The sequence below is a fragment of the Peromyscus eremicus genome, chromosome 22, assembly GCF_949786415.1.
Source record: "Peromyscus eremicus chromosome 22, PerEre_H2_v1, whole genome shotgun sequence".
NCBI classification, from domain to species: Eukaryota; Metazoa; Chordata; class Mammalia; order Rodentia; family Cricetidae; genus Peromyscus; species Peromyscus eremicus.
The window spans coordinates 42,788,898-42,810,922 of NC_081437.1; the positions used below are offsets into that span (position 1 = coordinate 42,788,898).

The 22,025-nt window shown below is 37.0% G+C and overlaps 1 protein-coding gene across 3 annotated transcripts in view; it reads left to right on the forward strand.

Annotated features, from left to right (window-relative positions):
• Positions 1-22,025, forward strand: part of Sh3yl1 (SH3 and SYLF domain containing 1) — a 49,089-nt gene that overhangs the window by 5,770 nt on the left and 21,294 nt on the right. For all 3 annotated transcript variants that reach the window (XM_059248606.1, XM_059248607.1, XM_059248605.1), the window contains 3 exons: positions 8,580-8,690; positions 9,844-9,957; positions 14,350-14,414. In XM_059248606.1, the coding sequence (XP_059104589.1) occupies positions 8,580-8,690; positions 9,844-9,957; positions 14,350-14,414 (290 nt within the window). The remainder of the gene's footprint in view (positions 1-8,579; positions 8,691-9,843; positions 9,958-14,349; positions 14,415-22,025) is intronic.

A 22,025-nucleotide genomic window follows, 5' to 3' on the forward strand; every position in this document is an offset into this window, starting at 1 on the left:
GTGGACATACCTATTAGGACCCCAGAAAAATTTCATACCAGGCAATGCACAATCACCGCGCTGTCCTAAGAACCAGAGAGGAAACAAAAACCAAGGAACAAAGCTCCCACCCAACAAAGAAAAGTACAGATATCAACACCTTGAATTATTTGCCAGTGTAAAAACACAATCAATAACAGCCAGGACAGTATGTCTCCACTAGAGGCCAGCAACCCTACCACAGCAAGCCCTGAGTATTCCAACATAGCTTAAGCACAAGAAAAAGATCTTTAAACAACCTTTATGACTATGACAGAGATCCTCAGAGAGGAAATGAATAAACCTCTTAATGAAGTCTATGAAAACAAACAGTTGAAGGAGATGAATAAAACTGTTCAAGATCTGAAAGTGGAAATAGAAACAATAAGGAAAACCAAAAACTGAGGAAGTCTGGAAGTGAAAAATTTAGAAACTCGAACAGGAACCACAGAGGCAGACTTCACCAACAGAATACAAGATATGGAAGAGAGAATCTCAAGCATTGAAGACATGATAGAAGAAATAGATACATGGGTCAAAGAAAATGCTAAATCTAAAAAAAAAAAAAAAAAAAAAAACCTCCTGAAGCAAAACATTCAAGAAATCTAGGACTTTATGAAATGACCAAATGTAAGAATAATAGAAATAGAGGAAGGAGAAGAAACACAACTCAAAGACCCAGAAAATATTCTCAACAAAATCATATAAGAAAATATTCCTAACCTAAAGTAGGAGGTGCCTATAAAGATATACAAAGCATACAGAACACCAAATAGACCAGAAAAGAAAGTCCCCTCAGCACATGTACAGGACAAAGAAAGAATATTAAAAGCTGCAAAAGAAAAAGACTAAGTAACATATAAAGGCAGACCTATTAGAATTATACTTGACTTCTCAATGGAGACTTTAAAAGCCAGATGGGCCCGAGCAGATGTCCTGCAGATTCTAAGAAACCACAGATGCCAGCCCAGACTACTATAACCAGAAAACTTTCCATCATCATAGATGGAGAAAATAAGATATTCCATGATAAAGCCAAATTTAAGCAATATTTATCTACAAATCCAGCCCTACAGAAAGTGCTAGAAGGAAAACTCCAACCTAAATAGGTTAATTACACACAAGGAAATAAGTAATTGCAGAACAGCAAAATAAAAAGAGGGAAGCACACACACATAAAAACAAAACAAAATAACAGGAGTCACTAATCTGGTCATTGATAACTCTCAACATCAACAGTCCTATTAAAAGACTCAAACTAACAAAATGGATGCTAAGACAGGATCCATTCTTCTGCTGCATCCAAAAAACACACCTTAACATCAAGGATAGACATCACTTCAGGCCTAAAGGATGGAAAAGTTATTTCAAGCAGATGGACCCAAGAAGCAAGCTAATATAGGCATTTTTATATCTGATAAAATGAACTTCGAACCAAAATTAATCAAAAGAGATGGGAAAAGGATACACATACTCATCAAAGGTAAAATCCACCAAGATAACATTTCAGTTCTTAAAACATCTATGCCCAAACACACTTTTGTAAAAGGAGCACTAGTATAGCTTAAATCACATATTGACCTTCACATACTGATAGTGGGTTTGGTAGTTTGAATGTAATTGGCCCGCATAATCTCATAAGGAGTGCCACTACTAAGAGGTGTGGCTTTGTATGAGTGGGTATGGCCTTATTGGAAGAAGTGTGGCACTGTAGGGGTGGGCTTTGAGGTTTCCTGTGCTTAGGATATTGCCCAATGTCTCAGTTAACTTCCTGTTGCCTGCAAGATGTGGGACTCTCAGCTACTTCTCCAGTACCATGTCTGCCTGCATGCTGTCATTCTTCCTGCCATGGTGATAATGGAATGAACCTCTGAAACTAAGCAAATCACCCAAGTGTTTTCATTCATAAAAGCTGCCATAATCATGGGTTTCTTCACAGCAATAAAAACCCTAAGACAGTGAGAAACTTCAGTGCCCCAATCTCACCAACAAACAGGTCATCTGGACAAAAACTAAACAGAAATACTAGATCTAACAGACCTTATAAACCAAATGAACCTAACATATATTTACAAAACATTTTACCCAAACACAAAGAATATACCATCTTCTCAACACCTCATCAAACTTCCTCCAAAATTGACCATATACTCAGACACAAAGCAAGTCTCAATGGATACAAGAAAATTTAAATAACTCCTTGCATCCTATCAGACTACCACTGATTAAAACTAGATATCAACAACAGAAAGTTTACAAACTCATAGAAACTAAATAGCTCACAATTGACTGAAAAAAAATGGGTCAAGACAGCAATTAAGAAAGAAATTAAAGACTTTCTAGAATTAAAAGAAAATTAGTACACAACATACCCGAACTTATGGAATACAATGAAAGATTATTCTAAGAAGAAAGTTCATAGCACTAAGTGCCTACATAAAATAATTGGAGCAATCTCATACAAATAACAAAACACCTGGAAGCTCTAGAATGTAAAGAATAAATAACAACCCCAAAAGAGTAGACAGCAAGAAACAATCAAATTCAGGGTGAAATCAATAAAATGGAAACAAAGAGAACAATACAAAGAATCAATGAAACAAAGAATTGGTTCCTTTAAGAAAATCAATAAGATTGACAAGCCTTTATCCAAATTAACTAAAGGATGGAGAGCAAATATCCAAATTTACCAAATTAGAAATGAGAAAGGGGATGTAACAACAGACACTGAGAAAATCCAGAGAATAATATGGACATACTTTAAAACCTGTACTCCAGTAAATTGGAAAATCTAAAAGAAATGGATACTTTTCTTGATACATACCACTTATCAATGTTAAATCAAATCAGAAAAACAATTTAAACAGACTTATAATCCTCAGTGATGTTACTAAAAGCAGTCATTAATAGTCTCCCAACCAAAAAAAAGCCCAGGGCCAGATTGTTTTATGGCTGAATTCTACCACACATTCAAAGAACAGTTAATCCCAATACTCCTCAAATTATCCCACAAAATAGAAACAGAAGGAACATTGTCCATTTCATCTTATGAAGCCATAGTTACTCTGATATGCAAACCACATAAAGACCCAACAAAGGAAAAGAATTACAGATCAATTTCCCAATTGAACATGCATGCAAAAAGTCTCAATAAAATACTTGCAGACCAAATCCAAGCTCACATCAAAATGATCATCCACCGTGATCAAGTAGGCTTCATCCTAGAGATGCAGGAGTGGTTCAACATATCTAAATTGATAAATGTTATTCATCATTTCAAATGTAATGTTTCACAAACTGAAAGACGAAAACACATGATCATCTCATTAGATGCAGAAAAGGCCTTTGACAAACACTCCTTCATGATAAAAGTCCTAGAGATACTAGGGATACAAGGGACATAACTCAACATAATAAAGGCAATTTACAGCAAGTCCATAGCCAATATCAACTTAAGTGGAGAGAAATTCAGGTACAAGACAAGGTTGTCCACTCTCTATATACCTATTCAATAAAGTACTTGAAGTCTTAGCTAGAACAATAAAAGAACTGATGGAGATCAAGGGGATACATATTAGAAAGGAAGAAATCTAAGTATCTTTATTTGCAGATGATATGATTGTGTACATAAGTGACTCTAAAAATTCTACCAGGAAACTCCTACTGCTGACAAATACTTTCAGCAAAGTAGTTGGATACAAAATTAACTCCTAAAAATCAGTAACCCTCCTATATACAAATGACAAATAGACCGAGAAAGAAATCAGAAAAAACACATCTATAGCTTCAAATAATATAATAATTTCAAATAATATAAAATGTCATGGAGGTAACTCTAACTAAGCAAGTGGAAGACTTGTATGATAAAACTTCAAATTTTTGAAGAAATAAATTGAAGAAGATATCAGAGGACAGAAAACTTTCCCATGCTCATGGATCAGTAGGATTAACATAGTAAAAATGGCCACTCTACCAAAAGTAATCTACAGATAAATTGCAATCCTCATAAAAATTTCAACGTAATTCTTAAAAGATCTTGAAAAGACAATTCTCAGCTTCATATGAAGAAAACAAAAACCCAGGTTAGCTAAAACAATCCTGAATAATAAAAGCAGTGCAGAAAGTATCACTATTCCCAATTTCAAATTGTGCTACAAAGCAATAGTAATAAAAACAACATGGTATTGGCACAAAAATATACACGTTGATCAATGGGATCAAACTGAAGACCAAGACATAAATCTTCACACCTATGGACACCTAATTTTTGAAAAAGAAGCCATAAATATGTACTAGAAAAAAGACAGCATCTTCAACAAAGGGTGCTTGTCAAACTGGATGTCTGAATGTAGAAGAATACAAACAGATCCATACTTATCACCTTATGCAAAACTCAATATAAAACAAGATACACTGTACCTCGTAGAAGAGAAAGTAGGGAATACCCTTGGACTTATTGACACAGGAAATGACTTTCTGTACAGAATACTCTTACCACAGGCACTAATATCAACAATTAATAAATGAAACTTCATGAAACTGAGAAGCGTCTGCACGGCAAAGGCCACTGTCATTCATATAAAGTAGCAGCATACAGAATGAGAAAAGTTTTTAACTAACTTCACATCCTATAGAAGGCTAATATCCAAAATACATAAAGAACTCAAAAACTAGATATTAAGAAAACAAATAATCCAATTAAAAATGGGGTACAGATCTAAACAGAATTCTTAGTGGAGAAAACTCAAATGTCTGAGAAATACTTAAAGAAATGTTCAAAATCCTTTGACATCAGGGAAATGTAAATCAAAACTACTTTGAGATTTCATCTTAAGCCTATCATAATGGCTAAGATCATTAAAACAGTGACAGTTCATTCAGTGAAGATGTGGAGCAAGGGGAGCAATCATCCATTGCTGGTGGGAGTGCAAACTTGTACAGCCACTGTGGAAATCACTGTGGCAGTTCCTCAGAGAGATGGGAATCAGTCTACCTCAAGATTCAGCTATACTACCCAAGGATGCTTCATTCTGTCACAAAGAAACTTGCTCAACCATGTTCACTGCTGTTCTATTTATAATAACTAAAAATTTGAAACAACCTAGATGTCCTTCAACAAGAGAATGAATAAAGAAAATGTGGTACACAATGAAGTATTACTCAGCTGTTTAAAAAAAATGACATCATGAAATTTTCAGGTAAATGGATGGAACTAGAAAAAAATCATCCTGAGTGAGGTATCCCAGACCCAGAAAAACAAATATGGTATGTAATCTCAACATGTGGATATTAGTTCTTAAGTCAATGATAACCAAGCTACGATCTGTAGCACTACCAAGGGTAGGTATAGAATAAGGGTCTCAAGGGTACAGATAGATCTCATTAAGAAAGGAGAATAGAATAGTTATGGGTGGATGGAGCAGGGCTAGAGCAGGAGGATCAGTTGAGGATGGAAAGGGGACAAGGGAGGGAATATGGGGAGGGCTATTTGAGAGGTAGTATGGAAACCTAATACAATAGAAGCTTCCTAAAATATATACCTATATGAAGGCAATCTAAATGCAGTCTACAAATGATGGGGGTGGGGGACAGAATCACAACTGATCATCTCTCGTCACTAAATGAGGTTTCTAGTACTAATATTCAGTTATATCTAATTGAGTTGTTGGCCAAAAAGGTCTCATGGCAATCCCCAAATACCCAGGCTGCTGCAAAGACAATAGGTTACTCTCCACACTGACAGCAAGACCCCATTGTTAAAGACAATACCTATGCAACTCATTGAACTTGGAATAATTGAGTTGGTGCCTACTTAGAGCCTTCACTCCTATGTTCTAGCATCTTTAATACAGGAAGGTATTCTGCATACTGCCAAAGAGAAACACAAACTCCAAGCCAGCTACAAACCCTTTTATTTACAATGATGTCCTGCCTACAAGTGTGCTAGGGCAGTGGTGCCACAAAACTTGTAAGACTAACCAAACAATATCTGATTTGACTTAAGGTCCACTCCATGAGATTGAACCCATACCCAACACTGCTTGGGTGACCAAGAACCAGAGCCTAGAAAGTAGCAAGGAGATGACTCCTAATGACATTCTGCTGTACTCATAAATCAGTGCCTTGCTCAGTTGTCATCAGAGAAACTTTCTCCTGTAGCTGATGGGAACAAATATAGAAACCTAAAGACAGACATTATGCAGATAGTCAGAGACCTTGGAACACTCAGCCCTAAATGGGATGTTTCAAACCACTCTACTCAGGCATCAGCAAATCTCAAGGAAGAGGTGGTGGAAAGACAATAAGAGACAGAGAGGTTGGAGGACACCAAGAAAACAAGGCCCTCTAAATAAATCAACATGATCAAAACACATACAAACTCATAGAGACTGGGGCAGCATGCATAGGGCCTGCATGGGTCTGCACCAGGTCCTCTGTGTATATATTATAGCTTCCAGTTCAGTATTTTTGTGGGATTCCTGAGTGTATGAACAAATGAGTCTCTGATTCTTGTGTCTTCTCTTGGACTCTTTTCCTTCTGTTTGTTTGTCTTGTCCAGCTCCAATGTGATAGTCTTAGTTTTATATTATATTTTGTTATAATTTACTACTACTTAGAAGCTCGTTTCTAATGAGAGGAAGAAAGGGAATGGATCTGGATGGGAAGGGAGTGGGGAGGTACTGGGAGGAGTAGAAGGAGGGGAAACCTCAATCAGGATGTATTATGTAAGTAAAGAATCTATTTTCAATAAAAGGGCATGGGAGAGAAACAGAAATAAACAAAGTAAAGTTTGCAACTCTGCCAGGAATGTGAAAAATCAATTTGAAAAACCACTCAAATAACATTTAAAAGACTATCTATACTGTGTGCTTGCTGAAGATATGAAGTGGCAAAAGGTCTCAGGAATTTCTAGTGGAAGTATAAAATGCCACTTCAGATGACTTTGGAAACATATAATTAGCCATACATTTATTATTATGAACTAGCAATTTCTATTGTTGATATTTATGCAAAAGAATTAAAACATTTCTGCATAAGAAGCCATCATGGGAATATTTATAGCAGTTTAGTTTGGAATAACCCCAAGCTGAAAACAACATAACTGTTTGTTTAAAAAACAAAAAAGAAGATAAAAGACTAAATTGTGTTTTCACATATAAAAATACAGCCTGACAGGAGAAAAAAGGATAAATTTCTGATCTCTGCCCAACATATCTGATTCCCACTTATTTTGTGGTGTATGGTAGTTAGGAAAGGTTGAACTCTTTACTTTCACTTATGTGAAATTCAAACACAGACAAAACTGATAGAGAGTAACAAATTAGTTTGATGTTGCAGATGGGCAAACTAGAAATGTTTAAAGGAGATGGGAATATTGTACAAACTGCATCAGCAAGACAGGTAAATTTGGAAAATGAATATTTAAATGTTCTGAAATAAAACTGAGTAAAAAATACATACTGTTAGGATGCGGATGAAAAAGGAATACAATATACAGTATATACATTTCATTTTGTTTTCATAAACTGGAAATGTACCTGATGATTTGTGGGATGGACTTTCCCATACCTTTATTCTTACTAATGCTTCTGTACTGGGCCACAGAGAACCAAACTGATACCTTCTAAGTAAAACAAATAAGGCTCTGCCATAACTCTAGTTCAGTTTCTACTATTAAAATAAATTACATATTTCAAACACCAGCTGCCAAAGTGCATCTGTATTATTTTATTAGATAGCTCTGTACTTTGCTAAATAAAAGGCTTTCCCCCGTATTACTTGGTCATTCCTTCTATTTCTAGTGTACTTGCATCACCAGGTGAAATGGTGGTATTGATATCATCAGCATTTTCCATCTGAAATACTTGATGAAATACTTGATTACAGACAGTCAATCAGATGAGTACCATAGCTGGTGAACTCACTTGGACTTTGTCCATTCATATGTTTGCTTCTCCAAAGTCAAGATAATGGTCCACCTTCTCCAACATGCTGTGGAGTTCAAGAATTGCATGCATTCTATTATGACAAAGAAATATTTACACTGGAAATGTAAAATGTTATGTAAGAGCAAGCATATATTGCTGGACTTACTAACTCAGTTTCTGGGCATACCAAAATTTTACTTGTGACGGCCAGCCATCTCTAAAATTTCTGACAAGAAAAGCCAACTGTATCAAATTTTACATCTATTAAAGACAGCTATGAAGTGCATCTTTTGTTAATCCTCAAATTCAGTTTTTTTTAAATTAAAACTGAGGTGATTTAACTAATGAGGAGAAGATACTTAGTGAGGAGAGAAGGCCAACCAGCTTTCACCTAGGATCCCAAGATTCCATGTTTTCATAATTGGAGAGAGTTTGAGTGTTCAGAGTTAGCCATCTGCAAGATTTCACAACGTAAGAAAACAGAGATGAGGTAATCAATAAATGAGGACTGGAAGTCATTCCCTTTGCTAACATTTGACTTTAAATGCTTAATTGTATGAGAGAAGAATGAAATTGAAATATATTCTGAAACTAGATTTCTTTTCCCACTACAGTATGTTTTTAATCTTTCAGTGAATAACCCTATACCTTCCAATCTGAAATCAGAAGCTAAGAAGGCTGCCAAAATATTAAGAGAATTCACAGAAATAACTTCCAGAAATGGACCTGATAAGATCATTCCTGGTAGGTAAATGTCTAAATTTGTTTGTTTTCCACATTGCTTTCTGCATTCCTTAGCATTTCTCCATAAATGTCCTATGGAAACAAGCAAGCATTTAAACCACCCTAGTCTCAAACCTCAGAGGGGCAGCACTTTGTAGGCAATCTTCTAGTAGATAGACAAAGACCAGAGCCGATCAGCAGAAAAATTGTCCCTCACTTTGCTTCCCTCCACTTAGAGGTACCAGCCTAAACCCTTGAGTCTCTGCTCCTTTCAGCTTTTTAAACTCTCTGTTCTTTTTTTTTTTTTTTTTTTTTTTTTAAAGATTTATTTATTTATTATGTCTACAGTATTCTGTCTGCATATATCCATGCAAGCCAGAAGAGGGCACCGGATCTCATTACAGATGGTTGTGAGCCACCATGTGGTTGCTGGGAATTGAACTCAGGACCTTTGGAAGAACAAGCAGTGCTCTTAACCACTGAGCCATCTCTCCAGCCCCTCTGTTCTTTTAAAATCAATATTGGGGAAATTTGCAAACAGATTTTCAAAACTCACTAGCTAACCTCTCAAATAAATTTTTACGATGTAAGCTTTTTAAAGCACTTTACAATGTTTCTTGCAAATAGGGAAATTGTATTTATAAGTAACAATATTTTTCATATAAGCAAAAGGCACCAAAGAGAATTTGGTCCATAATTCTGATGAATTCCCTAACTGCCTTCCTGTTCTTCTAAATGACACTATTATTTTATGTCCAAAGCTCTCATTAACAATAGCAGTAACTCCTGAAATGATGCATAACAAGTGCTGAATTCCTGTGTTCACAATATGCTAATATAGCTCATCAAACTCAAATCTTCCCTTGCAAGTAAACAGAGTGAATAGTGGTAAGGTTGTACCTTTAGTGGATATATGCACTTATAATTCTCATTTTATGTAATGAACTCTGAAATGTGAGTAAACTAGTATTGTAAACAGAATTAGAATTTCAATATAAAGTGGTAGTTCAAACAGACCATGAGTTTAAAAAGAAAACCTTTTGAAATGGCAAATCACTTAATTTTGTTGTCAAATACAAAATTTCTTATTAATAATGAATTCGGCTATATATCTTTAAAATCAAAGCTCTGTCACAAGCTGCCTTTTAGTCATTGCTATTTTGTTTGTTTGCAGCCCATGTTATTGCAAAAGCAAAAGGACTTGCAGTTTTGTCTGTGATTAAAGCTGGATTTCTGGTGACAGCCAGGGGAGGCAGTGGGATTGTCCTGGCACGTCTTCCAGATGGAAGTAAGTTGATACTTGTAGAGACCTTAAATCTTCTGTGTTCTGCATCTGTCATTGATGTCTTCATAGGGAGTATGACCTGCTAATCTGCTGTGTGCTTCTTCTGGAAACGTGTAGTGTGTGTTAGGAAGCAAGCAGGAAACCTAGCCTTAGATTATTACTAGATGGGATTCAAGGTATATCTGACTGTGTTATATTATGCTTTGTAGGCCTTCTGTGGAACACTTTCTTGAACATACTACATACATTTCTCTTGTTGAATGTGAGTTATTGTTCCTCAGTTCTGTGGGAAAGCCAGTTTCTTCTGTTTATGGTTGTAATCTGTAAAGGTCTTTGTTTCTCTTGAAGATAGTGACATTTGAAGACCTGCCTCCTCCTGCCAGTAGAATCATGTTGAGAACATTATAACATTTCTGTACTAAAAGCTGTTGTTTGATTTTTCAGAGACAAATTCAAAATGCATTTGCTAAGAATCCTTATAGTAGTATTTAAAACGTAGTTACATATCAGAACGAACTAAAGTACCTTTTCAATTTGACCTGTGTTATTCTTCTTATGAGGGAACACATTGTGTTCTGTCAGTAACTGTTTGGACAGAAATCATTTATACTTTCAGATAAGAAACACAGGTATTAATAAACTTGTCCTTTGTCCCTGGGTTGGATTCATTGTTTCTCCATAGACAGTACAGTTCTCTTCCTACAGTTGTAGCTCTACTTTTTATAGTTCAAGGTTGCCTTTGGTATTGGGTATACTATAACTCCAGCACTGTATCCACCAGTCACTTTTCCTTCCCTAGTCCTTTAATAAAAAGTCTTAACATGTAACCACTTTACATTTTAAAATAATAAAAATCCTAAATCTTTAAAAATTGGAAAATATGAAGCTCTTTCTTTGAAATATTGCCCAAATGCTCAAGGGTAGAAGTCTCAGCAGTGACACTAAACACAGATTTGGCACCTTCCGAGAGGATCCCTGTTAGAGAAGGGCTAGTCTCCACAGGAAGGCTCTGCAGATTTGTCTGCTGTCTGCTGACAAGACAACTTGTAACTTAAAGGTGAGGGTCTGTCTCTACCAACCTCTCCACCCCTGCTCTCAACCACACTACATTTTTCTATTATTTTCAAAAACTTAAATTTCTTTCCCCCATCTTCCAGAACAGCAGCTATAAGCCTGCTGGGGGAAAAAGGCTGCCCAATTAAGGCAAGGGAAGTTCCTGATCCCAGAGAACAGGCGTGGAGTTAGGAATTGAAGCCCCAAGGCAGCACAGGGTTTGGAAGAAATCCCCGGGGTTGGTGTAAACTACAACTTTTCTATCTGAGAGGTTAGGGAAAAAAAGACAATCAGTCTCTTGATCATTTCATTCTTTATTCTTTCTCTCAACCTCTCTTTCACATTGATATATATACCCCAACAAAATCTTTCAGGCAATATTAAGAGTCATAAACAGTTGCATTCCTAGATAAAGACATGACTAAAAACAGAGACATCTTGACAACTCTCATGCAATATAAATATATCAAAGTAGCCTCTCATGAGCAAACAAGGAGCATATTTTCTCAGCCAACTCTTTTAATTGACAGGCTGTAAATTGTAATTATAAAGAATCATTTACTTTATTATCTATCTTGAGAGGTAATCTTATAAGGAATTTCAAAGGAATCATAAGCCTAAACTATTGAAAAGCCCGGAGAATGAGAAGATTATGTGTTTATAACCTATACTTGGAGTGTAATGGCCACTTTTGACCTGATGCCTTAGTTATTTCCAGGCAATGGAAAGGCAGTTCAACTAACTCATGACTATGTAGACATTTTTAGCTAATACACTGTAATCAGGAATCATAAATGTCAAATTCTCTTTAGGTCTCTGAGATTCCTGGTGAGAGCTGGGTTTTCAGACAAAGAGAGCTAAGGGTGTAGCAGCTTATCTGATTCAAGCTAGTTTACCATATATATCTTCTAATATGAGCTCAGTTGGCACTTTCCACGATACTATGACCAAAACGCCTAAAACTCAAAGTGTATTTTCAGCCCTGTGTGTAACTTTTGATTATCCGAGAATACCTGCAGCACTCATTTGGGGCTAAAGAGTCAAATTATTTTCTGTAGCCTTGACTAATCAGACTTTATTTTCACAAACTGAGGTTAGGAATGGGTGCAAGGAATTAATCATTTGCCAGATAGCAATAATTGGGCTGTTTTTGTATTTACAACCTAGCCAGACAGTACAGCTGTGTGTCCTTGTGAACTAAAGATTGGGAATGTTTATCTTAAAAACCATTAGCAAGGCATCTGATCTAATCTAAAGCTATTTTGAAGCTTTGTATCAGCTAGTGGTACTCAACCATAAAATTAAAGAATTTGAGTCATTCTGGTTCCCAGTTAATCATTAATTTAAACTGTGATCAGAATCAGCTTCTAGGGGGGACTCATAGACCAACTGTGTAGCATATCCGTATATTCATTTTTATTCATTAAAATTATACAGCTTAAGGAGGAATCATCTTTCTTGACAATCCACAGATATAAATGCCCAGTAGATTGGGATGTTTTCATGACATAAACACACTACAATACAGGTAGTAGGGGACTCCCCCACATATATGTACATCATATCAGATACCAGAGAAAAGCATGTACAGATACAACAGAAGCAAAAGATATTTTCAGAGTCTGTAGTCTCCTGGATCTGCCTAAATGAGATTGATCCCTCAGAGATTTTCTTCTTGGTGGACTGACACCTTGAACTTCAATTGCCATCTGCTGTTCCTCTGACATATCTACTGGCTACCAGCAAGTAGGCATTTCTTAGCATAGGAGTGAAAAGCAGCTTTGGGAATTTCAGGCACTGAATCCTGTAATCAAAACTCTTCCAAGCCGGGCGCACGCCTTTAATCCCAGCACTCGGGAGGCAGAGCCAGGCGGATCTCTGTGAGTTCGAGGCCAGCCTGGGCTACCAAGTGAGTTCCAGGAAAGGCGCAAAGCTACACAGAGAAACCCTGTCTCGAAAAACCAAAAAAAAAAAAAAAAAAAAAAAAAAAACCAAAAAAAAAAAAAACCTCTTCCAAGACTGGCAGGTTAATTTTAGATGTATCCATCAGTAACACTTGTCTAGGATGTGTTCCCTAGCAAAGGAAGGTCAGCATAGAAGTATCATTTATAGATAAAGACCAAGCTAAAAATAGTTTTTCTAGATTTGTTTCTATGCAGAAAAAGTAAGTACCCATCAATCCTAAAATTCCAAATAGAATTATTGTGCTTAGTTTACAATTATAAAGGAAACTTCTTTTGCACAAAAGAGCCAAAACTATTTGCGATGTCAACGAATTAGAATGATGTTACCTATCTCTGTTAGTGATTGAAACAGACTCTTGAATCTTGATCTATTATGTCTGTGATACAATTGTGGCCCTGAAAGAGTTAAACATGAGAAAGAGTACCAGTCCCAGGCCCCCAAACCCTTAGCCTCAGCAGAACATTAGGAAGAGGAATGAATACCAGTCCCAGGCCCCTAAACCGTTAGCCTCAGCAGAAATATTCTTGTGATATCCTGTAGCCTCAGCAGAACAATCTTGTGACATTATCTGGGTCTAGCAGAACATCCTATGGCTCTTCTAGGAAGAAAAACAGCCCCCATGGAAAGTCCCCATAGCTGTACTCCCCCTCCCCGGTGCTGATCTTTAAACTAGGCAATTATGTATTGCCCCGAATGCTATGCTAATTTTGTGGTTTTTGCCTTTGAAAGATGTCTGCAATTATTGTTTGGGGCTCCTCTCACTGAATAGTGCAGAGAGCCCATTTGCGCAAACGATCAAATAAAGCCTCTTGCTGATTGCATCAACTGGTCTGGAATCTGGGTTTCTGGGGCACCCACCTGAGAGGGTAGTGCCCTGAGTCTGGGGTCTATCAGCCCAAACCTAGGCAGTTAAGTTTTAAAAATATTGATAGTTAGCTGGACAATGGTGGTGCACTCCTTTAATCCCAGCACTCAGGAGGCAGAGGCAGGCGGATCTCTGTGAGTTCGAGGCCAGCTTGGGCTAGAGTGAGTTCTAGGAAAGGCTCAAAGCTACACAGAGAAACCTTGCCTTGGAAAACCAATATAGATAGATAGATAGATAGATAGATAGATAGATAGATAGATAGATAGATAGATAGATAGATAGTTGAAATTATCAGATATTGTATATGTTAAGTGGATAATAGGATCATAGTTTAGTTTATATGAGCTATTAGGGAGAGCATGGGTCACATGAATTTGTGAGTATGACACTCTTGGTTAATATTTAATGTCTTTAAAAAAACCTTTAACTTTTAAAATATTTTAAAGTATAAGATACATGAGTCTTTTGAAAAAAATGTTATAGGTTACAATGTTTTTGTTTGTTTTTATCAGAATGGTCTGCACCTTCAGCCATTGGGATAGCTGGGCTTGGTGGAGGATTTGAAATAGGAATAGAGGTAAGTGGACTGCCTATGCCATTGCCACAGTCCCTAAAGTTACCCTAAACTGGCATGATAGAACTAAGGCTTCTTAGTGCCCTTGCTTTGCTCTCTTATACCTGTGAGAATTGTTTCCTTCTCTCTCTCCTCTCCTTGTCTCTTCTCTCAGCCGTATATATTAACTGTTGTCTAATTTCAAGACAACATAAACACAAAGCATTTCAGTAATGTTCCTCAATATTTCATCTGCGTTGTGTACAGTAGAATACATTTTGGAACCTTGGAAGTGGTATTCCCAGCAGCTCTGGCCTTCAGTGCCTTCTGGTAGTTTCCTTTCTGTAGATATGCTACCTAGACTTCTAGTCCAATGTCCCCACCCTTCTTCCTTTAGCTCTGTCTGCTCATTTCAACGATTCCCTTCTCTTTCCACAACTCCCAATGCTTTTTTACAGTCTCTTAACCTTTCTATAGACCCTATGCCCTCTTATCACTACAACTCCATATGAGCCTTCTTTGAGCATCAGGTCAAGTGCCATTTGTTTTGAACATATTGAGAGATTAAGTACTAACAAGTAGCTTAAATTTCAAAAGACTAAGACCAAAAAGGAGAGTTCCAAGATCATACTTTGGAAATTGGGGATTTTTTTCCATTTTAATGGCCTTGAAAAAATGTAATGAAGCATAAAGATATTAAACAAACATTTTATTAAAATACTTTACTGTATATTTTCAAAAGCAACATGGGTTAGTGGTTGGACTACACTATGGGGGAGGGTGGTGCTGGCTCACATTCTGGCTAGAGTACCCTCTTGCTGTGTGATGTTTAAGGCCACTTTTCCTTTATGGATGCTGTTTTCTTCATCTACAACATAGGGATGAAATGGCCTTCCCTTGAGCTCATATTGATGATCAAAAAGACTGATGTATGCATAAAAAGCTCTTGGAATGATATAAGCTATAATTTTTTCTTTTAAAATTTTTACCACTTATGAAGTTTGGATCATAAAGCTTATATTCATGGTGGTATAAAATTAGTTTTGGAATTTATTTTATTAATATGCAGGAAAGATAATTATTAATTTTTTAAATGTGGTTTTGAATTATTATCTAGTTACTTATTTCATGTTAAGTACCATTTTTAGTATTTTTAGTGCTTCTTTTAAAATAATTTTGAAACAGAGGCCCTAAAATATAGACAACAAAATAATTAAAGGTTCCCCAGGAATTCTGCACTGGGAAATGGAAAGCCTGATTCCTCTTGCTGTAAGTGGGGAAGTCCTTCTTGTGGTTAGCTTTGTTAGGAGGAGAATTGAAGTCCAGGGTAAAAGGCATGGCCAGTTGAACTGGGATGCAGACTCTATACCAATCAACTAGCAGGATAAACCTTGTACTTAAGTACAAGGATAAGTACAGTGTCCTCGTATGTGAGTTTGGAAGATGCTGAGTATAAAATATTAGTTATTTGCTTCTCCATTGCTTCTCCAGAATCCCTATATAATAATATTCAGACCTTCTGTGACTTGGCTTCAAGCTTTTATGGATGTGTCCCCATCTTTAATATAATTTATTCTATTTTCAGAGATACAGCCTCAAATGTATATCTTTTGTAATTTTTTTTTTTTTTGGTATTGTCTCACTGATCCTGAGAAAGAAAGTTTACATCTCAGTAAGAACTTTAGAGATATCAGTGACCTTGAATGAGTGAACATTATTTGTAAAAAGACTGAATGAGATAAAATTACTCAGTGAGCTAAACATTTGTAATTGTAGATTTAGATGACAAATCATATTTTTCTTCTGAGTCCTGAAAACATCCAGCCATCTTAAACTTTACATAAAAATCTCCTTGATTAAACAATAAAAAAATCTGAATACTAGGCAACATAACAATAACACACAAATTTTTCATTTGTTATAAGAAATTTTCCCTGGGGGTGGGGTGTTAAGTGATAGGTATCAGTTTCCATTAGGGCTGCACTTAGTAGTTATAACAGCTTCCCACTAGCTGCATAGGTGGATATCCCTCCCCAACACTGCCCCTTATTCTTAGCTTTCCTAACCTGTATTTCTTATTACCTCTGGAACACTGTGGGGCCTTATGCAATTAGAGCCTAATTGCATACAATTGGTTGGGAGGAGTGACTGGATACTAATGTGAGGGTCCAGTGACATCTATCTTCTCCTTTCCTGAAGCAATATGAACATTTAAAAAAACCTAGCTGTGATTATTTTAAGCAGGCAGTTGTTCAGCTCTGAAAACATTGCACAATATCGTTTTAATAAAAGAAGATTGAATCATTATAGATTTATTTATTACAAGAATAATGTAATAAATTAATATTGCCTGTGTACATACTGATAAACCATTAAGCCTTTTAAGTTTCCAAGTAAACCTTAGCAAAAATATAAGCTGATTTTTATGATTTATACAGTATGTAGGATAAATTAATTTTATAGCGTGCAAGAGAATTTAGCTGACTGTGGTGCTGAAGTTATTTTTGAAAGATTTTAGAAGAGAGTTCCTTTTATTCTTTCCATGTATGAACATCCCATTATCATAGGCACCTTTATGCCTTGAGATAAATTATAGTAACTTCAATCTACAAATAGTTTATCTCTTAGCTGTTCCCGAGTACACAATGCCTTTTTCTTGGGCTGTTCTGTTCTCCCTGTCAAAGAGTCAAGGGGCCAACGTGATCCAGAACAAAGTCTTTGGAGGAAATTTTGAGGCAAACATGCCTGGGTCTGAAGTGGGTGAGCCAAATCCTATCTTCAGAACCAGCTTTTCAGTGAGCTAAAACAGCATATGACAATTTGTCAGTATTATCCATACCCAAAAGACATTTATTTCTTTATAAGACTGAACCCAGTTACATACATATCCATAACCAGTTTGTGTTTGTCTGCAGATGGGGACAGACAACCTGAAACCTTAGTAAGTATTCTCCCATTTACAAAGACTTAAAGTTTCAGGATAATATAATGATTCTATGAGGCTTGGAGATAGTGGCTCCTTTGCCAGTCAAACCTCTAATATATTTTTCCTTTGGCCCTTTTAAAACTTACAGTACCTGTTAAAACATTAAATAGAAAACCATGAAACCCAGACATCTAAAGAAATTTAGGAATAGTGTCATCAGGTTGTTCTTTTTTCTTAGTTTGATGTGTCTTTATAATTGAAACGACAAGATTATCCAGGTAGGACAGTAACAAAGGCAGACCACAGGCATAGGGCAAAAGACTCTCAAGAAGGGAAAATACCTTATCTCAGAAGAAGCAGTCTTGGAAATGTCCATGGAAAGATCAGGGGAAAAAAACAAAAAACAAAAAACAGCTCATTCATTCATACATTTATTTAAAGATGACAACATTCCCGCCCACTGTTTTCCTAATGGGCGTTCTGACTGTTCTAAGAAGTACAGCTTTGAAAGTCAGTAGTGTAAGGAGATAATAACACCATGAATTGTGTTAAATACATTCAACATTATCTTTATAGGAAAATTACAGCAAAGTGCAAAGCACTGAAAATGACACTGCTTTTAGCCTATCTTAGAATAATCTGACAGAGCTCACAGTGGACTACTGAATTTCTATCACTAGAATTTGGTAGGTGAGGGGGCACCAACCAACTCAGACTCTTACAGAGGGAATATTACTGAGTCTTTATTGTTAGAGATGAGAGTTTAGTCTTCAAACCCTCAAACAGAGCTTCTGAGTGGGGACTGGAAGATGTGAAATAATCCCTATATCTGATTTGTGGTATGAGAGATATATGAACCCCTATAATAACAAGACCAACAGGGAAGTTACATAACTTCCAGACAGAGCCAAGGGAGCAGGGGCTGGGGGTGAGGGAGAATGGAGAGAAAAGATAGCCTGGCTTATGTAAAGTATGAATATGGAGTATTGTGTGACAACTTTTCCTGGGAAGATGAAATACACATCTACTCACTCCAGATAGGGAACTCACAACAGACCAAAGTACAGATACCACCAAAGTCCAACTCGGTGAACCAATGGAGTTTTATTGGGGTTACTTACAGGAATATGGGTAAGGGGTTATTACAGGAGTAGAAATGACTCAAAGACAGCCATATCACCAAAGTCCACCCCAGCATGGATGCCAGCTCACAAAGCTGCGAACTTGGAGCACACTGCAGCCTGTAGACAGCTCAACAGGTTGGAGGGTTCCCTTTCCAAGTGCCTCAGTTGGTCTAAACTTCTTTAAGACAGCTCTTCTGATTTTAGCTTTTTCTAGGAAGCTGATCTCAGTGTCTTCTTTGCAGTGTTAATCCCACCAGTTGAGAATATGACCACTACCACAATTTTTTTTAGCCAAATTTGAAGCAGGCTTTATTAAATACTGGCTAGGAAGGTAGACACTGGCCAGGTCCATACCTGAAATTCCCAGAGAATGGCCCCAAATTACATTAAACAGAGGCTTATAAAGGCAAAACCCACAAGGCTATGTACCTCCCACCTTTCTCTTCCTGTCTGTGTAGCTCCTGCCTACATGTGATCAAGCACATCCTGTGCAGTAAAGTGATATAATGGCTTGTTTTCTTACATGAACAACTCCCAGCGTTCCAGGAAGTTATCTGTTTTTGGGCAAGTAGGGTTTATAGGTTAGAGGCATTTTTTTGGATTTATAGATCTCTTATGCACTGTAATTAAAACTTAAAACATAACTTTAGCCCTCAAAGCAGCTTTTCTCCTCCAAGCATCTTCTTTGATGCCAAGCCTCTTTCCATCTGAGATGGACTTTAAGCTTTTATTACTTACTCTGTCAGGGAGGAGCCTAATGAATCTAGTTTGATTCAGGGACTTCCTGAAGCTATTTTGAGTTGTTTACCTTCTGCTTAAGGAGCTTCCTGCAGGAAGGAATGTTTCAATGATCCACAGGAGCCAAAAGGGGGATACCCCAGGCTTCTTATCAGTACTGAGAGGTGGGACTGATTGTTAGCTTCCAACTGTCAAGTGTTACCCCTAAGCCAGACTTGAGATTATGGGAAGACCTCCTTAGCAACCACAGGAAGTGACATAGATCCCAAGTGATTTCTCCATAATAGCTCAGAGAAAGGACATCTCAGAATATTTCCCTCAAATTTTACTGTTGGAACTATCATTTTTTTTAGCTCTTATGTTTAATGATTTATTTAATTGAAAAACTTGCACTTTTTAAATTAAATTTTTATATAGAACATTCAAACTTATATCAGATTCTCAGTGCTATCTTATATTGTCTCAGTGTTGCTTCACTGCCCAGCCTTCATCAGGAAGACTTTTCTGCTTTTCATTTTCAGCTTTAGAAATATAGAAACAAGTTATTGACTGTTTCACCAGTGGCATCACAAAAAGAACACAGCATCATCTTACTTCAAAGAAACCAAATACAGAGCAGATGGAAAATTAGAAGATTGACCTTGTTCCTAAGTGCCCTCTCAGAGCTTCTTTGCCTTACTTAACTGTTCTGAGCTGTTGTAAGTGTAGGGTAAAAAGTCCACACTTACTTCTATGTTTGAAAAGCCACCAAAACTCACCAATCCCTGACCTTGAAAATCCACAATCCCTGACCCTGAAAATTCACCAATCCCTGACTTAGAAAACCTACCAATCCCTCAGCTTGCCCAAAATAAGGACTTGAAATCCCACCAACTCCATTCTGGAAATCTCTACCCTAGAAAACCCTTCCCCCAAGAAACTCTATATAAGCCTGTCTCCTGCTCAGTCCCCTGCTGCTTTTTTCTCTGTGTCTTTCTCAATAAATCTCTTGTATGAGGTTTGTTGCACGGTGTGATTTTGTGATATTTCTTGTCTCCAGACTACCCAGATACCTTTCTCTCAGAGCTGCAACACTTCTGTTGGGGAAACCTTTCCCCACAGAGCTTACTAAGCAGTACACAGCAACTAGTGTAGCATTTCTGGAGAGAAATTTACATTTTTTTGAGTGTGAGTGGACCAAACAATGCAAGGTTGTTTTGTTATCTCCAGGTGCCTGTGATACATGATTATATAATCACTGCAGGAAGTGCTTACATTTGTACAAGGAATGCTATTGGGTGTAGTGGAACAGGCCTGTAATTCCCAGCATTCAGGAGACCAAGGCAGGAAGATTGTAAATTCAAGGCCAGCATTGGCTGCAGAATGAGACACTGTAGTAAGCAAACAAACAATAAAGAAATGCTAGATCATCCTGTCATTTAACACTGTAATCCTCAGAAGTTGTCTATATGTCAAATAAGAAGAGTAGTTGGTATAAGTGATGGTGCAGGAAAACTACCAAACTAGACCCCTCCATGGGCAGAAAGAGTTATTGGGATTAAAATGCCAAGACCATATCTGGGGTTATGATAGGGGGTCAGAGAGATGAGGAAAATGGTGGAAAATCAAGCAGCTTTTATATGACAGTCAGCAGAGTGAGGACCTAAACTGATACAGGCTGTCTGGATTGACTAGGTGCCTTTGCCAAAGGTAGTTGACCTTTGGTGGAAGGTTAAGAGAAGTTCCAGGAGGGTTGTAGGCCTTAGGAAATCTGCTTTTCTGGTAAACAGAAACCTCACCTTTAGGCTATAGTCATTCTGTTTACTTGGCCAAAGTCCTCCTGTTTAGTACAATGTTCCCCTTATTTGGGGGTGGGGTGGGGAATTTTGGACCTAACAGTTGGCAAGAGTTGAGAAGATTTTTCTGCATATATCAAGAACCTGCTTATATCATGGATGTTTTTGATGACAAGATTTTTCTGTATATCAAATGAAACATTAATTAGAAAACATTTAAAAAAATATAAAGAACTATCCAAATTAAGGCATCTTTTAGGACCTGTTTGACCTTAGACCTTACAAATAATTCCTTTTCCTCAGACAGTAGAGGATGGCTTGAGTATTTATCAACATCATTTCCCCAAGGTCACACAACATTTGAGAATTAGTGGAGTTCATACCCAAATAGTCTCCATTTTGAGCCCAATTTCTTAGCACCTGTCATTATGTCTTCAATTTTATAGATACAGATGATGTGTGTATCTGATCTTCATGACAGTTGAGCGAGGTGGGTTCCGTGCTAAGACTTCAGGGTAACAAATCAATATACCTCCCCTAAGGGGGAGGGAAAAGTGGGAGTCAGCACTGTGGTCGCCAATGATGCCTCTCACATGATAGGTGCTGCTCTTTTTCTTGTCTAACTTTGGACTTCCTATGGCCTTTATGAATTTGAAAAACAAACTTTATGTTATATTGGCCTAATCAGTCACTTAAATCTTATTCTAGTTTTTATTATTATTTAGAAAATAATAAGTCACTGCCATAGACATTGCTAATGGAAGCCAACTAACATCATTCAAATACTCAATGTGCAGTGTTTGAGTGGTAAGTGTACAGCCACTCATGGAGTTAGGATAGAAGTCATCTCAAGATGAAGCCTGACGTGACGTCCCAGCTCTACATTCTATGAGACTATATTTTGTAGAAGTTTATTTTGAGATCAGAGCACATTTTGTCCTCACCTATTTGATCTTTTCTGGTTATCAATGTGACAGTTTGCAGGTAGTACAGCTGATGATGTACCAGCTGCATTACCTGTTGTCAGGAGGTATAAAGGGGCTGAATGGTGCACAAATAATTGAGATAATTA